Source organism: Marmota monax, unplaced genomic scaffold, assembly GCF_021218885.2.
Source record: "Marmota monax isolate L192 unplaced genomic scaffold, Marmota_monax_Labrador192_F-V1.1 WCK01_AAM20220418_F8-fsc00012, whole genome shotgun sequence".
In the NCBI taxonomy this organism is placed as follows: domain Eukaryota; kingdom Metazoa; phylum Chordata; class Mammalia; order Rodentia; family Sciuridae; genus Marmota; species Marmota monax.
The window spans coordinates 35,286,860-35,306,410 of record NW_026695227.1 but is presented as its reverse complement, the minus strand read 5'-3'; the positions used below and the strand labels follow the sequence as shown (position 1 = coordinate 35,306,410).

Here is a 19,551-nt window from a genome sequence, read left to right as displayed (position 1 = left end):
CCTTCTTTCCTTATCGCCAAAAATGTCCCAACTTTAGTGACTGTGTTAGATGAAGGCAGATTAAAAATAATCATAGCTATCATTATTATACATTGCCTAATTTTACCCTCCAATAACCAAAAAGAAAAAAAAAGAAAGAAATTGGCACATTATCGGTTTAATGTATGAAAATCTTAGGTATAGAGGGAACTAATAATTTTATCAAGGAAAATTTGTGTAAGTAGACAGAACTTTTTTTTTTTTTTTTGGCTGCTTACAGGGTTTGTTTTACTTCTATGCAAACATGTCTCCCCATTGCACATTCCCATCAGGGTTTCCCTGCTGGCTTCCTCATCTTCTTCCAGTTTCTGGTAGATCCAGGGACCGTGGCTTGTGGCAGCATACAGGGATCTCAGTCACCATCATTTCAAGTCATCTTCCCTCGGTGCTGAGTCTCTTCTTTCTTTACAAGGACAAACTCTACTCCAGTATAACCTCACCCAATGGCTATGACCCTATTTCAGGTGCCAGGATTTGGGACTTAAAAATATCATTGGGGGGTGCAGAGACAGTTCAATCCATAACCATTGTTTCATGGTTAAATCAGCACATTTTAGAATAGATATTTCATTTGTGGGGTAAAAGGTGATCACTATCTTTTTTACCGTAGCCCTGGACAGAGCTGCCTCAGAGCCGACCTATACTCATTTCAACAGAAGCTGATTTAGATGCCCGCTTGCAGAAGTTTCAGATCTGTTTAGGAGAAAGGGCAGCAGCACAGGGTCTCTGGTGGAGCCCAGGCATTCTGTCTGGATCTGTGATAGTCAGGCGTCGTGCGGGGCATCAGAAGTTTCCAGAAATGGCTGCTTTTCCTGTTCTCCCACTCATCATTCAAGCATCATGTTACTTTCACCAGGCTTTTGAAATCCTTCAGCTGCCTTTGGGCCTGTGGTGGGGGAGTATATGATGGCAGGGAGCACATGGAGAAGGAAAACTGCTCACCTCATGGCAGTTTAAAACCAAATGTTTTCAAACAGCTGACTTCCACTCTAGCCAAAGATGGAGTAGCCTGGACAGGATTAACCACCATGTCTTAAAGGAGGAGCAGAAAAGCTCTTGAATGAATGCAGCTCTAGTCCTACCCAGAAAACCTTAAAATCCAAAGCCCAAAGAATCGAACCATTTCTAGAGAACTTAATTGTGTACCAGAATAAACCTCATGAATGCTATGGTTTAGATAAAATTTAAGTGTGCACCCCCAAATTTTATGTGTTGGTCCCCCAATAGACAGAACTTTAATCCCTACTTTACTTCGATTCCAAGATCCAAGTTCTTTCTAAGTTTTTCTTCTTATGAGTTTCTAAATAAAACTCTGAACTTTAAAGAAAAAACAGCATTGGCTATTCTTACTGGGCCCCCACAAAAGCCCCATTTTGAAGCACCCATCAGCAGAGCTGATATTTGGCAGATACAAATTGGTAGGTCCATGCATATTGAAATATTAAATGTGTCCATAGCAAATTATGATAAATACCCATTGCTCCAAGACTTCTGAGTGCTCATCAACTCAGTTATCCCATTTCTTCCCAAAAGATTTCCCAGCCTAGTTCCCAAAATTCAGTGCCACATCAGCCAGTCACTTACTTGGCCCACCTACAGGACTGTGACAGTTATCAGCTCTGATTGCTCAGTGCCACCACATGGCCATTGTTAAATGTTCTGACTGCCACAACAACCAGAAAGCAGCTGGGTACATACCTGCAATCCCAGCAACATGGGAGGCTGAGACAGGAGGATCACAAGTTCAAAAACTTAATGAGGCCCTAAGCGACTCAGCAAAACCCTTTCTCAAATAAAAAATAAAAAGGACTGGGGATATTGCTCAGGAAAAAAAAACTGAAAGCTATAGAGAATTCTAGAATTTCTCCTTGCAAGTGGAACCTAACTAGATCCTTGCAAAAATTTAAAAAAAAAAAAACTGCTTTATAAGCCTCAGAAAGGATAAAAACTGCTTCATAATCTCTAGTAGGAGTCAAGAGGGAAAATTATACGAATAACACAAACAAAGCAAGTAATACTTACTTCACTAAAGATTATCACAAAGTCAAGTACAAATTACATTGGGTTTATGTTGCCTCTTCCATATGAGACTATAAGATGGAGAGTTTACACAGCCATGTAAAATACAGAATTTACTAAAACAGTTTCTCCTTTCCTTTATCCCTGATTACATCCACCACTGACACTTGGATGGTGACATTAGTCTATTTTCTTATTCTATAATTAGTGGAAAGACTGTGTACAGCATGGAATCAGGTCAACTTGAGTCTAAATCTCAAATAGAAGGTGAATAGTGAATAGCTCTACAATCTTCTCCTAAATGTGACCTTGGACAAGATAGGTCTCCCTCTGAGCTGCAGGTGATGATGATTAGCCCTAAAGTGTTTGTCAAGATCAAGTGAAGTAGTTTACAGGACAGATAAATATTAGACATATCAGCTATTGTGAGTCCCCATCGCTTCGACTGTTGCATGTCAATGAACAGAAACTGAAAGTCAGGTGGTGTCCTCAGTTCAGCAATAGTGACATACTGCTAAAGGTCTGCTGCTGCTGCTGCTGCAGTTTCTGCTTCTGATGATGATCCTTTGTTAGAAGTTCACAGCTCTTACACAGTTCCCAAATCTCAAACCACTAGAGGCGATTTCTCTTGTCTTGCCTCCATTCTGAGTGCTACAATTTCCATTTTAACCACAGCATGCTCAGAACAGGGAGAATTCTCTCTTCCCCTAGTTGGTTGTAGTCAGATTGCAGAACTCTATAAACAGATTGTGGAAAAGGTTTCAGGGAACAAATCTCTAGAGAAATCGAGGGAAGTGTAGAGGACAAGTGCAGAATATGATAGCAGAGGGAAAGGATAAGGCTTAGAGTAATTCAAGCAAGAAATAATGAAACCCAGGGTGGGGCTTCTTGGGTTAGTGGGGAAGTGGGAGAAAAGATACCTGCAGGCTTCAGACTTCTACCCTCATAGAGGAGGTTAAATACAAAAATATAGTATAATCCAGAACCAAGAAGGTGATAGATTTCACCTTCAAAGGAATTTTTGACTATTCTTAGAATAATCAAAATAAATGGAAACTAGTTTTTGAAGATAGAATAATTTGTTAGCTTAAACTTTATAAATTTCATTAGACTTGAGGGATCCTTATGTTGTACCAACCAAGGACTGGGAAGACCATGCCCAAGCCTCTCTCTTTTTCACTATGAGGGAGGCAGCAGGTATACATAGGATCTGAGACCAGGAGGAAAATCAGGAGCACCTGTCCTATGATACACACCAGCTGAGGATCATTTTCTAACACCAACCTGATTCTTGCTTCTCTGCCCCTATAGCAATGACTGAGCCATGCCCACTGAAAAGCACTCCTATGTCATGAGATAGGGATTGGGGAAAGATGAGAAAGAGTGGGACATAATGACAAGAAAGGTAGCCTCTTGCTGTCATGTTGAGTATAACACAATATGGCATGCATGCCAGTTGCTAGAGATTGATCAAAGAAAGATCCTTTAAGTTGGCCTATAACAGGGAAATAGAAGATGAATGGCACTGTGTAAGCTGAAACAAAGAAGCAGAAAATCCAAGAAGTGCTGGGCGTTGGTGAGCAACCCCTAACAGAAACTCATTCCTCTGGAGTCCAGCTGGGCCTCCCTTGTCGGGGCCCAAACTTCCCTGGGTCAGTGAAATCTGCAAGTCCGGGATCCCCACAACTCAGTGTGCATTTAAAAGGAGATTTGTAAAGTGGGAAGTAACTCCAGAGGCCACTGAATCATTTCCTATGTTTTAATGGGAAAAATATATAAATGCATTAGAGAAATAGAGGGAAGTGGAGAGGGAAAGTGCAGAACATGATAGCAAAGGGAAAGGATAAGGCTTAGAGCAATCCAAGCAAGAAGTAATTAAACCCAGGGTGGGGCTTCTTGGGTTAGTGGGGAAGTGGGAGAAAAGATAACTGCGGGTATTTCAAACTCAAATGCAATGTGTGAAAATAAATTCAGCAATGCTGGCAGCCAGTGCTCTTTTCACTTTACATTGTATTCTAAGAATGTGCTTTTGATTGGCTTATTCGGAGGAAGTGTGTCTGTGCCCTTCTCCATATGACAAGGGGCCCCAAGGACTTCAAAACTCCTATTTTGACATCTAAGTGTATCTGTCTTTCAATTCTCTACAACAATACTGATGTGCTTTTCTGATGACCATGGGTCACTTCCTCCAGATTTCCGCAAAGAATGCCCGTTTCTTATCTCCCAGCAGTATAGCTTCCTCCCATTACCATAAACAAGACAGTTCTGCTTTCCCCTGCCTCCTAACACTGCTGTTCTTATAGTATTTGTAGTTGTCTGCAACCCAAGGGTGCCAAAGACTGGGGGAAATTAATTTAGTTGCCCACACCATGTCCAGTGTATCACAGTTGTGAAGACCCTGCATCTTTTCTCTCATACCCAAGACCACTGTTGACATTTCAAGTGAACAAATTATTCCCTTCTCACCAGAATTGCCTGGAATTTGGTGGTCCTTCTCAGTGGGCCATAGAGCATGCAACCTCTCTTAGTCTGTTTCTTGCCATTTATTCCTAAGTCTTTGTCTGGAACTCCCCTTGAGCATTAAGGATTCTGTTTCCATAAGCATTTTATCTTAAATCTTTACATAAATAAAACTACTATATATAGGCCATAAAGACAGATAGCAAATAGTAATAGGCATGCAAATACAACTTCTGTCCTCAATTATAGGAACTCCTAGGGCAAAAACAAGTTATAAAAGAGTCTTCCCTCTTCTCTTCAATTTTTAGCTCAAAATATTTTTTTTATATTCTTAGTAAGCACATAGTGAAATCTTATTATCACAGTTTTGAAGCTGCATGTGTCTGGGATGTCTATAGAAAGCATTGAGTTCCCATGGAGAATGGTCATCTACTAAACATTTAGTATTTATTAAGCAACTACTATGTATTAGATTCTGTGTAGGCATTAGAACACAGCAGTGAGCAACCTGAACAAATATCTCTGTCCTCTTGGAGCTCATATTCTAATCTGAAGGGTAAACAATCAATCAATAAATATATAAAGTATATTAGTGATGATAACTAAGAAGAAAAGGCTAAGAAGGAAAGGGCCTTGGTGACAGGGTAGGCTGGGGAAAGCCCAGCTTGGCTTCCTGGGGGAAGTCAGTTAAGAGCTGGGATTTGCAGGGAGAGTGTGGCCAAGACTGAGGGAGAGGAAGAAGGAAGGGGACAAGAAAATTGGGGACTTAAAGGAATTGGAGAAGAAATTCATCTGTATGACTGTGAGGCAGTTTCAGACATCTTAGAGGAATATAGAATAGATTCATATCACAGGGGATGTTGAAACCCTCTATCTATCATCTCAATTAGCGAGATGCCAGCACCACACTAGGCATTATGGGGATTTTGCTCTAACATGAGACATCCAGAAGCTTATAGTAGTAGAGACAGCAAATCTTAAAGCCATAATGTCCTCACTGATAAACCGAGACCAGAGAAAAGGATTGAATTTCCCAAGGTTTGCCATTAGTGATTGGCAGAGTGTGGAAGTCAGCTACCCTGCCCTCCCTCTCTTCCTCTCCTTCTTTCCGTTCTTTCCTTCCTGTCCTCCAGCCTTCCTTTCAAATTCTTCTAAGCACCAAAAATGTTCTTCTCATGCACTGAAGAGTCCCTATGATCACGTGACATCCACTTCTTGCAGGGATTAAGGACAATAGGCAAGTCAGTCTTTGATATTTTCTTCTCTGGGCTGGCTGGAGCCAACCTATTAAATATTTTGGAGGTCAGGACTAGGAAAACGCACCGTGATCAAGGTTTTTCAGACTCTCTTGTTAAGTTCTTTCTGTTGGCAGCTTCATCCTTTCTTTATCGCCCAAGGACAGCAAGTCCTGCCTGCTACCCACCATGTGGCTTCCCTCTGACACAAGCTTAATTCAATGATTTAATTTTTCCCTAAAAGGCACAAAGGACCAGTTGCCCAGAGTAAACACAAAGCCTCATGGTGCTAACTGCTGTCTCCCCTGGGGGGAAAAATGCCTTGGATTGGACCTGACACAAAAGAATCTGGATCAGACAGCCGTCATTCTGTATTATTTTTTCTCTGGATATATTTTGTCTGCAGCAAGCAGAGGCATCTAAAACAATTTTATTGCCCCAGGAATACATTTTATGTTCAGGATGTTCTCTTCAAAAATAGCTATTTTAGTTCCTAAATCATTGACTGTCTCACTAATGATTTTGTTTTTAAGTCTTGAAAGAACGGAAGTCTCTGGAAACTGTCACTCTTATTTCTTTTTTCTTTTTCTTTTTCCTGACTCCAGCAATTAAAAGTGTAGCTCTGAAGATAAAATAGTTCATGGCGGCTCAAGGAAATGGGGGGAAGACAGAGAGCCCTGGTCCCACATCTACTTCCTCACTGAGGAGGGACACTAGTGGGGCTGGCCTGGAAGAGACAGAGGACAGAGCAGCCTCTCTGAGCTCTATCTGGACAATTGAATAATTCTGTCTTTCTTTCTTCCTCTTTGAATCTGTGCCTATAGCCATCGTTATGTATTTTTTTAGAATTCAGAGGTGTTGATTAGATAATGTTAAATGAAATCAATGCATTTGAATCAGTTATTGCACTGATAAACTGGGTAAGTAACCCACAGTTACGCAGAAACACAAGTTGACAGATCAGAAAGTAATTATCTCAAAGGTGCGATCTGCTAATTGCTTTAAAGCAGAATCTCCTTGTTTCTATCACAGCTTTGATTTTCCTGAGATAAATCCTATGTGGACCCCTAATATATCAAAAGGAAACAAAACAGATCAAGAGAAACCAACAAACAAAATCCAAAATTACTGTAGGTGGGGTGACATCTGGCTGTGGGACCTTAGAAAAGCTGTTTGACTTCTGAAAACCTAAATTTTTTTATATATCTGGATGAGGATAGAATTAAGAGAATTTTGTGAATTGTTACTATAAAGATATTTTGGTGTCAATGGAAGATTCTTGGAGACAAAATCCTTGAGGATTAAAGAAGACTGTTCTTTAATATCCATTTCAGTTACCATAAAAATACAAATACTTGAAGTCAGAAGAGCCTTCTCAATGTCCCTTAAATCCTGTAATGTTTGGAGCTTTTGGACTTACTGATTTCAAAGGCTTGCTCTGGTGTTTAGATGTGACAGAGAATTTCTTTTTTGCATGGGGTAGAAGATGAGCAAGGCATCTCCTCCCTCCCCCTGCATGGGCAGAGATCAAGCTCCTCCCTGTGGAGATGGGAAGGAGTGGTTTCTGAACAGATGAGGAACATAGCTATTTCTACCCTCAGGAGAGCAATACGGCGCTGAGAGGCCCTGAAGTGTGAGCCTGGGCCATGGAGGCCTCTGTCCTGAGCCCCACGTCCTGGGAGAAACGGCGGGCCTGGCTCCGTCAGAGCCGAAACTGGCAGACCCAGGTCCTGGAAGAGGAAGCAGCAGCCGCCCTGCAGGATGTCCCAGATCCTGAGCCTTCCAGCCTGGATGATGTTTTCCAGGAAGGTAAGAGGCAGTTAGACATCACACAGACTCCCACATAGTCTGGTGTGACACAGGCCCACAGACAGGGGGCATGGCCCCTTTATTTAGACTAGGACCTCAGAGAGGCTCCTTTCAACAGATCTAAATGAGTTTAAGGGAAAGGGCAAAAAGAAATTCAAGATATAAATTATGCAAGAAAGAGGCAGTCGTAAGATTAGAAAGGGGCACATTCTGTGTCATCCTGAGAAGCTTCTGTGGGAAGCAGGGGTAGTCTGTGAATGAAGGCTTTGGGAGGTTTTGACTTTGTCTATGTAACAGACTATGCTCAAGCTGTGCCTGGACTCTGGCTGCAACTCTGTCACTAACAAGCTGTGTGACCTTTGAGAAGTCACTTACCTGAGACGTGCTGGTCCAGTTGAAACAGTAGTTTCTTTCCTACATGCCTCATAGCTTCTTGGAGGTTCAGATGAGACCACACAGAGGAAACAAAACTTCTGATATAAATAAACCTATTCTTGCTTATTTGGGGGGAAAAAAATGAATCGTGATATGGCTTAAATGAGGATAAAACTGTGGAATGGGTTGAGTTGCAGGGAAGAGGTCTGGTTCCCTTCAGGCCTCACAATAATGTGATGTGTGACTTTTCTAGGGAATCCGATCCATAAGATTGAAGACTGGCTGCAGGACTGCGGGTGAGTGCTAGACAGACTATGGCATAGGATGTGGTTGGGGGTCGGCTATGTTAATGGGCATGCTCCTCAGGAACTCGGAGAGGCCAATGGGTTTGAACCAGACCCGAGGTGATGAGGTTGACAGTGATTGACAGGGTGTTGAAAGGATTTGGCGTCAGCTGCTAATCCAGGATGGGAAGCAAATGTAACCCTGGAGTGAGGCTGAAGGCTTGGGAATTAGGTGGATGTGAACTAAAGAATAGGCAGAAATGGGTATCTATGGGACATGGCGGGACTGAGTTCCAGACTCCCACTCCACTACTTCCCCCTTCAGACTGGAGTCCCACACTGTGTGACAAAACAGGAGTTAGAAAGAGGATCATTCTTGCCAAGGAGCAGTGCACCATTGTTCTGTCTCTGCTGCAGATCAGGAGGAGGGCTCAGGGTCACCACTGTCATTCAAAGCAGTGAAGAGTTCAGGCCTTTCAAAGCAAAGTATGCCATCTCTTTGCTCAGAAACATTGGAATAGGAAACCCACACTCCTTCAGCCTCTATCGTCTTAGGTTCAGTCTACCCAGACACAAAGCTGAAGCTAGTGACCTACTTAAGCCTGATCGCTTTTGTGAGAATGAATTCTCAGAATGTATTAGCTCCTGCGCATCCTTATTCTCTCTCCAGGAAGGCAGGAATGTCTCAAGCTTTATGTAGATTTTAATCTAAATTCATCTATTAATGATATCAATAACCCACTCTTTATTCAGTAAGAAACAAATAGCACCAAATAATCCAAGGTTGACTAAAAATAGTCACATGCTTTTTCTCATAATCTGATTCCACACACAACTATTTGTTTATGAATTGGACCTACAGGAAGAACAGTACCTTGGCTCCTCTAATTCACAGATGAAATGATGCTAAGGGACCTTTCAACACAAGAATGAGAAGAGGGAAACAGCTATGGGTCTAGTCCCTAGTCATTGAGAACTCTGCCCTAGAAGGCAATGTAAGGAGGATTTATTTTGTGCTTGTTTTTATAGTTTATAAAATGTGTTGTCCTTGTTATTCTAATTTTACTCACAGTTCATTGACTTCAAAGCCAACTAGTCATCCTCAACATAATGGAAGATAAAAGATGATGATAATAGGAATGTTTTGCAGGTTACTGGGTTTTAAAGTGCTGTACAGGTGTGAACAGGAGAAACCCTTGGCTCAGCTACTGTCTTTATCTCATTAACTACTCTTGAGTCTTATCAATTTACGTGTGCATTTGATGAATGTCCAATTGTCTGACAAGGTGCCACATATTTTCAAATATGCTCCTTAATTTCAAATATACTACATTCTAGTTGAAATGAATAAATTCACGGAAATACAAAATTGTAAGCTCAAGAAATATGTTCTACAAAATTGTAAGCTCAAGAAAATCTATGTTCTACAAAGATAAACTCTCATCTAAAACTTAAAAAAAGATGGTCTGGTGAGTGAAAAGCCTCCAAGAGTCGAGCCCAATTCTTGTGCTACTACCTGTGTAGCAAATAAGTGAAATTCCGTGGTAGATTCCTTCCCTATAAAGTATAACCCTTGAATAATGAAGTGTCAAATAATAAAGTGTGATGTTTAAATGAGATGATATATAGGTACATGCTTTGTACTCTAGAATGGCGTACAAATGGTCTGATTTAAAAGGAGTTTTATACCTACTTGTAATTTCATAAAATCTATCTATTGGCCTACTGATCTATCTGTCTTTCTATCTACCTCTATTAGGAAAAAGTATGATCAGAAATAATATACACCAACTATTGGAAAGTGATTACCACTAGAAATCGAAAGAGTAGATACAATGATAATCAATGAGACTTTAGTTAAACTTTTAATGTTTTATTATTTATTTAAGATTCTGTTATTGATTATTTAACATTATATTTCTTCCTGAAGCTAATATATGGCATATGGTTCAAATGTGAAAGCCAGGTGGTGAGACAGGGGTACCTGTCATAGTTCTTTTCTATATTTTGAAAAACTTTCAATATTTAAACTCAAAAAGGCCATAAATCTATTGACATGCTCACATTTGTCTCTGGAAAGGGATTTGTTAGATTTAGAAAACATTTCCAATTTTCTGATTTTCTAATTCTCTTTAGTACGTATGTAATAGAGTCATGCACCTCTTATTGACACTTTAGTCAGTGACAAACTGCATGTACAACAGTAGTCCCCTAAGATTCTATCACCAAGTGACATTATAGCTGATCTGGGTTGTGTAAGTACACTCTATGATGTTTGCACACTGATGATATCATCTAATGGCATGTTTCTCAGAACAAGGATATGCATGATTGCACTTTTTAGTTGTAATGGGAAAATTAAAGAAATTAAAGGATAATAATGATGAGAATGATTGATGATGGTGAGAGAACACTTGGCCTTTGGTAAGCAGATAGGAAGAAGACAGGAAAAGCACACTCTAAGCATGACATTCTGAGGTGCCATGGTCTTCAATTCTTAGGCAGCCACAGCCACAGATGCACCAGGTACATACATTCACTGTTTATCTGTCCACTTGGTTGCCCTGGAGGCACTTTGCAAATTTGATTCCAAGACCCAAAGTTTCCATTTTCTTTCCATTTTCAATACCAAATATCCTCTGGTAGCAAGAAGGCTTTCTTTTCTCCAAGTTCTCTAAGAAAATCCACCACCTTCTTGGACAATTTAGTGTCAGTCTCTCAGTGCAACTGAAATCTAGTGGCACTCCTTTCTGCTACAGGATTAGAACATGCACATCTTTACAAATCATGGCTCTCCTGTTTTCTTTCTCCCCTTACACTGTCAAGGAATTTTCTGGGACAAAAAAATCTTGCTCATGAATCATCAGGAGTAAGAGTTCAGAGCCCAGAAATCATCATGAGGGCTTCGACTTAAATCTCTGCAGGCAGACATCTATGTAAACTGCTGAAAGGAGCTCAAAATAGCCACATGCTTCTTCTCACAATCCGATTCCACACACAACTATTTGTTTATGAATTGGATCTACAGGAAGAACAGTACCTTGGCTCCTCTAATTCACAGTTGAAATGATGCTAAGGGACCTTTCAACACAAGAATGAGAAGAGGGGAGCAGCTATGGATCTAGTCCCCAGTCATTGATTTTCTTGTCTACACAATGACTTATGAATGTGTGGGACCTGGGTGTAGGCCATGAAGTTTCAAATCATCATGCTCAGTAAGAAGGCATCAATAGATCCAGCTCATGTTCATACTCTGTGTTAGATTCCCCCCACCACACACACAGGAAAGCTCACTGCCCCAAGCTGGTCCCCCAAAAGAGAATACAAAATGACTGCAACTAGAGAAGGGCATGACTAGAGAACTGTAGGATGAGTACCCAATAAAGACTGTGTCTACTGAATAGCAAATTTTATTGAAGTATACATATCATCAGTTTTTGTTTGTTTGTGTTTTGTTTTGCTTTGCTTTTGGGCCTACTGAGGATTGAACTCAGGAGTGCTTTATTACTGAGCTACATCCCCAGTCCTGTTTTGTGTGTGTGTGTGTGTGTGTGTGTTTTTTAAGACCGGGTCTTGCAATCCTCCTGCCTCCATCTCCAAAGTCACTGGGATTACAGTTGTGCACCACTGCACCCAGCACATGTTTGATTTCAATACAAATTATATTGAAGTATAATATACTTTATGGAAAATCAGTGAGCATTAAGTATAGAGCTCAGTGAATTTTCACAAAAGGAACGCAACCCAGAAACCTGAAGAAGACCATTACCAGCACTCCAAAAACCCCTTTCTGTCTCCCTCTATTTACTACCCCGCCTACCAGGGTAATCAATATCTTGATTTATAATATTATAGACAAGTTTTAGAATTTTTAAACTTTATGTAACAGAATCGTGCAATATATACTATTTTATCTGTTTATTTGTTTAGCATTATATTTGTGATGTTTATCCATGCATTTACATGTAGCAGTAGATCATTCTTTTTTATCCTTCAGTAGTATTAAATTACATAATTATCATTATAAGTTTTTCCATTTTACACTAAGTAGAGATTCGGGGGTTTCCTTTTTGGATTATTAATGACTAGAGTGTGTGTGTGTGTGTGTGTGAGAGAGAGAGAGAGAGAGAGAGAGAGAGAGAGAAAATATGCACCATCATTTCCATTGGGTACAACCTAGAAGTGGGATAGTAGTCTGTTTTAATTGTAGTTCTGGTAATAGTATGCCTTAGGAATTTCATCTCTAATCCTAAAATCCAAATACTTCAAAATCTGAAATGTTTTGAGGGCTGACATGAAACCATTAGTGGAAAATTCCACATCTGACCTTATGGGATAGGTCACAGTCAAAATGCAGTACACTAAAAATATCACATAAAATTCCCTTCAGGCTATGTGTACAGAGTGTATATAAAACATAAATGAGTTTCATGCTTAGAATTAGGCCCCATCCCCCAAGATATCTCATTATGTATATGCAAATATTCTAAAATTTTAAAAACCCAAATTCTGATCTCAAGCATTTTGGATAAAAGATTCTCAACCTATAGCGTATAGCAATAACACAAGCATAAAATGCAATATAAATCTAATATTCTAGTATTAGATGACTATATTAATTACGTAGCATTTTAGCACTCATAGTAAATATTAATGTTTATGAATTTTTAAAATATTTTAATATATATACACGTTTGTAGTATTACATTACAACACATTTTTGTGTAATTATGTGAAAGGACAAAAGTATATATTTGTACTTCTAGTTGTATTATTAGAGTTACTTGTTCTTAATTAGCTTAAGCTTCAATACCTTTCAGTATTGAAGGTACAAGCAAAAGTTGTCTAGATATGTAATGATTTATCTTGTAAAATGTAAGTGCCACTTGATCTCACTTGATTTGATTAATTAATCCCATTGCTGTTGTTAAACATCCTGTCAAGTAATACTCCAAGAGCCTGAGAGGTATCTGAATTGCTGGAGATGGATAAAAGGGGAGGCTTGTTTAGGGCCAGCTCCAGACTTTTTCCCTGCTAACTCATCATTCGAACCTTTTTCCTCTCTAGCCGCCACTTGAGATTACATTCAAAGCATCGTGCACAACTGCTGTTTTAAAAACTTTCAGGAAAGCAAACTCTACAAATCTCACTACATACCGGTGCCTGAAGTGGACTTAGCTCATGATAAAATCTAGAGATCTGAGGCCCTTACACAGTGTTTGAGAACACTCTAGCAACAAGAGGCCAAGTCTGGAACCAGATGTGCTAGTCCCAGTTCAAAGCTTTTTCACAGATTACTTCAATCACCTGTTTTGAAAGAGAGCAAATTCCTTCCTTGTTTATAAAACCGAGTTGTTTCTTACCACCACTTATGCTGATTTCCGTTTGTTCTTCTGGTAGAGATGGTAAATGTTTGATAAGACCATATCTCAAAATCTTAAAAATAACCAGGGTGCAGTTCTGCTGTTTCCTGAAAGACATGATACTGAGCAAGATGGTGGTTCCAAGAAAAAGGAGGTGTGGGTAGATAAGGTGATTTCCTAAAATCTTTAAGGAAAAAAAATGATGTTTGTGATTTGGAAAATATGGCACCAAAACCCCTCTTCTATAAATGCATGTAGTTTTTCTTCTTTATTCCCTATTTTGTATTTTACCTAAAGACTGAAGAATCATTCCAAACCTGGCCTTAAACAATGTCGCCAGGACAATGGCAGTACCATCAAAATATAGTGCATTCCAATCCCAGCTCCTCATTGACACTTCTATAAATTTGTCCATCAAGTAACCACCGTCTTAGCTTTCTCCAAAAGAAAAGCAAATTAAGTACTGCTGACTCCCGTTGGAAAATAATATGAATATGTGAGAAATCATTCACGAAAAGTCCAATAAAAACTGTAGTGATTTCAATGTGTAAGATGATTTTTGGATTTTAGAGACTCTGAAGAGGGGCTTTGTGAAGAAGCAGGACAATCCATCTACAATGGTAAGTATGGACTCTGTTCTGCTCTTCTACCTGAAGAGCAATACAGCTGTTGGGGGCGGGGTATACACACATAACAATGCTTGCATATCTCTAAAGTGTCTGCAAAACACCTTTTCGTTGTTACAAGGCAGTCCAGAAGGCCCAAAAGAAAGTGCCAGCTCGGAGCCCACAAGCTCACCAATACTCAAAAATTATCTTCTGTTAGTGGTGCTCAGCCAAGGACCACTGCTATGGGGAAAGCGCTTTATAAAACGTGTGCATTTATATATGTGTGTGTCTGTGTGTGAGGGTGTACACCCTCATGTGTTTTCCGTTTGGCAAGGTACTGTGTGATATAAAACACGGGTTAGTATATGTGAGTGTATGTGTGATTCTGAATCAAAACATGAGTGAAATTCCCCAGGGTAGCTCTGGAAACATGTGGATGCCTAATGTCATATGTGGTTGTGCAAATCTAAGGATTGTGTAGATGTTCAAATATGCAATTGTGTCTTTGTGTGTGTGTGTATGTGTGTGTGTGTGTGTGTTCCAGACTAATTTTACGTGACCCTCACCTGATTATTTGACAGAGTGCTACAGCCATGGGGCCAGCTTTGAGGATGACTTGACCCTTGGAGCAGAGGGTAAGTGACACAGCTCTCTGAGGTTGAGACAAGGGAAGAAGCTACACATTGGATGAATTAAGGAAAGTATGGAAGGGGGAAACTTGAGAAAGAAGCAGGCTCTCCCTGGGGTTCTTTCTGTAGAGAAAGAATGGTCTCGTTATTCTCATGCAAAAACAGAAAGCGGGAATGCTCAGAAACGCTTCCTCGCCAGCCTATCATGACTCCTAAAGGTCTCTCCCTGGAGCTTGGCTTTGGCTCCTAGGAAGATAACATAAAAATCAATGTAATATTTGTTGCCCAGACATCTTCAAGACTGTTTTCTCTATAGAAAGCCCGGAAAAGACTGAGTCCTGGGTTTAAGAGAGATTGTTCTGCAGGAAGAAGGGACTTGAGTGCAGCAGGAAGGCCCAACCATCTACCATTTCTCCTGGACCTATAGAGAGTCTTGTGGTGGGTCAGGAACAGGAGCCTTGAGAGCAGAATGACTGTCCACCTCAGGATGGGGGTTGGGGGGTTCTTACCTAGACATCAGTCATGGGTTAAAAGTTCAGAGGTCAGGTGTCTTTTGCCTTACCTGTCCCCCTTCTAAACTATGCTAAATCATCTTAAGACCCACTAAGAGCGGAATTCTTGTGGTCCAGCTAGCCTGTAGCACTGGTGTAGGGGAATAGAAGGGCTGTTTTAAGTTCAGAGGAGCAACTCCAGTGATTTTCATTTTCCCTTTAACATGTTCTTTGTCTTTCTGTTCCTGTCCAGCCACACTGCTGGCCGCCAATGGAAAACTCTTCCCAAAGTAAGTATTAGGGTCAGTCAGGGTAAATGATGTCTCCTTTAGGAGACGGAAAACTAGAGTAAGACCAGAATCAAAGAAATTAAAAACCGATTCATAATAGAGACTGAAATTTTCTAAGCAGCAGTGAGGACATAGACTGAGTTTCTTCCACAAATAGTTCAAAGGCATCCAGCAGAGGGTGGATATACCCAGTGGGGGATGCTTGGTGCCAGGGTGCAGGCTGGCAATGAGGTTTGTATGACATCAGCTTTGATCTCTGCAGGAGTTTTCTCCACACACCCAGGCCTGGACAGCTACTTGATCTTGGCTGTAGTTTGGCATCCAGCAGCATGACTGGTGGGACCAACAAGACTAGTTCAAGGTAAATACTAAGTTCAGTAGGACTGGGCGGGTGAGGAAGATAAGAGGCAGAGGAGAATGGACCTAAGAGCTATTTCCCTTTTTTTCTGGGCTGTCTCACTGGAGCTTTTATGAACACTTGAAAAATATGACCATTTTTGCTTTACGAACAGTGGGGGATGCAGGGAACTGGATCCTATATATAAAATACAGGTATCTTCTCCCACCGAACATTCTACTCCAGGAGGTGTAGTGATGTTACGTCACAGTGCTGAGACTCACAGTAAGTACTCAATAAACAGTGTATTGATCCATCAACTAATTTGTTGATTGAATGAAGCAATAAAATATCAGTTAATGCTGGTCATTCAATCACTATAGAATTTAAAAAACCGAAGGAGACAGACTGACTCTGAGGGGCTCAACAATGCTATAGGGTGGACAAAACATACGCACAGATCTTAAACAAGAGAAAAGTGATGAGAATATTGAAAATTGGAGTCAAATTTTTAATTCGAGACCTGGTTCTGAGACTTAAACTTTGTCACATGACTATGTTTAGAGATTCATCCTCCCTGAGCTGTATAGCTTGAGCTATACCCAGTTCAACTCAATGAGAATGTCAGGAAAGAGGATTCAGGTATCTGCATTATTTTTTTAAAGGCCCACATGCAGCCATGGCTGTGAATCACTCTCCAGTCATATGTCTGCAACTCACAGATAGGGACACTCAGGACCATGGAGATAAAATGAGCACTTAGTTGGCGAGCACAGAGTAGATTCGGGATTCTAACTCTTCAGCTATTAATTAAGCAAGACCATCCCTATTTGGATCAAAAAACCCAGCATCATTTCTGAAAAGAGTGATGATGTTTATCTAAAAACCTCTAATAATCTATAACTACCCCATCCCCATTGCCTGAAATGCATTTATTGACCACTGGTGTCACCAGTAGGACTCAGATTTGAATGTAGGTACAGGTTGGTGCCGGAGAGAAAGAAAGAGTGAGTGAGCACTTGATCTTCTGTGACCCAGGGCTTCTCTCCTGAAAATAGTGCTAGTAAGAGGTATATTTTCCATAATCAGGATTTGAATGTACCTACTGATTTGTTTTTGCCTTCAGAGTGAGAATAAAAGCAGGCCTATGTTTCTTAAGCACTCATCGTTTAACTGTTCCACATACAACTACTAGGGCAAGTTGAGTGGCAAGTTGCAAAGCAAAAGCCAGATATGTCACAGCATATCTAATTAATAATGCATAAGTAGTTCATAATGCAACCACATAATTTCTTTGCATCTACACTGCTTTTCATTTTTCAAAATGTTTTCTTATTTATTTAAATTTTTTCATCTGTAATAAGTTGCTCACAGTACTGTGCTGAGATTTTATTCAGTTTTAGAACCAGATTGCAATTCCCATGTTTCAGACAGAGAATTTAGGTTCTAAGAAGTGAAAGCTTTTCTCAAAGTCACAGAGGAAGGTGGAGAAATGGCCAGAAAGAAATGTCTCCTGATACTTTTATTAGATATCCTGGATTTTCCTAGGTCTCAAAGTTGTTTCCTGTTTATCCAAACTCCCTCATTTCAGCATCTCAGAGATTCTGGACCAGGTGCAAGAAGATGCAGAAGATGTCCTCTTTAGTCTGGGCTTTGGCCAAGAGGACCACAAAGACACTTCTCGGATCCCTGCAAGATTTTTCACCAACCCCTCTCAGGCCAAGGGCATCGATTTCCAGCTCTTCCTGAAGGCTCAGGTGCGGAGGATTGAAATGGAGGACCCCTGCCTCATGTTAGCCAGTGAGTGTTACCATGGATGCGTGTTCCACTTCTCTGCCAGCCTCGGTTGTTCACAAAGGGGCCTAATGGCCCCAAATCCTACACTCTCTTGGTTAGATTCACTTGACCCTTTGTCTCTTCCATTTCCCCTTATGTTGTTTGGGAAGATGGATAACTTTGATGTTTGCTTCTTTCTCTTGAAGAAATAGTCTTCAAGAGATCTCAGACCACTATTGCTTCCTTTAGACCTTCTCTTGTTCAGCTGAATCAAATCAGTACAATGTCTTTAAATCTTAACCCATTTTCTATTTCCTATTTGGGATATCCTCTGAGTATGGAGACTCAAGAAAGTCCAGAAAAGGTACCCTGAGTATACAAAATCTAAAGGGGAAAAACACTAGTGGGGAAATTGGTAGCTTTCTTTGAAGTTTGAGCTTTAGGAAGCCTTTTGAAGGGAGATATTTAAGAAAGAATTTGCTGATGTGCTCCTGAATCACCATCTTTAACCCTTTACCCAGGCAGGTTCAAGCAGGTGCAAACCCTGGCTGTCACTGCTGATGCCTTCTTCTGTCTCTACTCCTACGTGTCTAAGACACCTGTCCAAAAATTCACACCATCCCATATGTTCTGGAATTGCAACCCAACGGATGTGCCATCCATCAGGATTCTGGCCCCAGAGTCTGAGCCCCACTCACCCAGAGAACGCCTCCGGAAAGCTATCTCCAAAATGTGCCTGTACACAGGTTCCCGGGATCGGTTGTCTCCACCCCGCAACACCCCCAAAAGAAACAGTTTGGACCAAGTAGTGTGGGAAGTAATGGACAGAGTGAGAGAAGAGAAGCTGGTTCTCCAGAAAGGCCCTGGGTTTGAGGAAGGTCCACAGGAAGAGACTGCCGGCCCTACAAGGGATTCACAGCTTCCTGCTTCCTCTCCATGTGTCTTCTACCCTAAAGAGGAAACACAGCAACGGATGTCCACAGTTATGGCCCCATCACAAGATCTGGATTCTAACCCCGAGACACCCTGTTGCATATATTCTCTAACCAGAGCGAATCCACAATGGAGCACAAACTCTGCACAGGTAAGGAGAGAGCTGTGGGGTCTACAGGCTACCAATAAGGAAGCTCATTCAGCCACGAATGAGATAGTCTGGAAAAGAAAGAGCAAAGCAAGAAAGAGCCTATTTCAAAAGAGTTCCTTGGACAAGAAGGTTAAGTCATTGGACTTGTCAATCATCCAGCAAAAATGGAGGCAGAACCAAAACAGACCAGAACTGCACCGATCTCTAACCCAGCAGCCTCAACACACTTTGTACTTAGAGAAGGTAAGTGGGTTGGAGGTGAAGGAGAGAATGGCAGAGAAAATCTGTGGATTCTTACCCAGAAGATGAGGGAGTCCTTCTGGGTAAGAAGGATAGAAGATCCAGGGTTTCTATCCTCCCTAGATGTGTCACTTCTTGAATTAAATTCAGAAACTTTTGAGAATGGATTAATATACAGGGAGAAAGAGAAACAGGCCTTGTTTCTTAAGAGCATTCAGATTTCAAAGCTGCTTTTGTTATTCTTATCTGATCTGATCCCCGTTGAAGATTCTCATGAAACACACCTGCCTTTATCATTTGCTGGGATCCTCATGAAAGTGCAAAAGGAAGTTAGGCATGCGCAAAGCTAGAAACTATTAACTAAAATATGTTCTCTCCTACCATAAGAAATGTGTAACCATTAAGACCTAAAAGTCCAGTTTCTAAGTCTAGAAGTTTTATACTAAGGACTTCTGTGCTAGGAGAGGATAGTATGAGCGTCCCCCTAGCCTCTGATCTGTCCCCTCCCCTGC

The 19,551-nt window shown here is 40.8% G+C and overlaps 1 protein-coding gene across 2 annotated transcripts in view; it reads left to right on the top strand.

Moving 5' to 3' along the window:
* Tespa1 (thymocyte expressed, positive selection associated 1) overlaps positions 1-19,551 on the top strand; it is a 39,341-nt gene that overhangs the window by 3,143 nt on the left and 16,647 nt on the right. The window contains exons 3-10 of one of the 2 annotated variants that reach the window (XM_046436032.2): positions 7,355-7,562; positions 8,191-8,233; positions 14,155-14,204; positions 14,774-14,827; positions 15,566-15,602; positions 15,865-15,963; positions 17,531-17,739; positions 18,237-19,042. In XM_046436032.2, the coding sequence (XP_046291988.1) occupies positions 7,400-7,562; positions 8,191-8,233; positions 14,155-14,204; positions 14,774-14,827; positions 15,566-15,602; positions 15,865-15,963; positions 17,531-17,739; positions 18,237-19,042 (1,461 nt within the window). In that variant the 5' untranslated portion in view covers positions 7,355-7,399. Of the gene's footprint in view, positions 1-7,354; positions 7,563-8,190; positions 8,234-9,083; positions 14,205-14,773; positions 14,828-15,565; positions 15,603-15,864; positions 15,964-17,530; positions 17,740-18,236; positions 19,043-19,551 lie in introns of those variants that run through there. The other variant, XM_058576266.1, reaches the window with a different exon arrangement.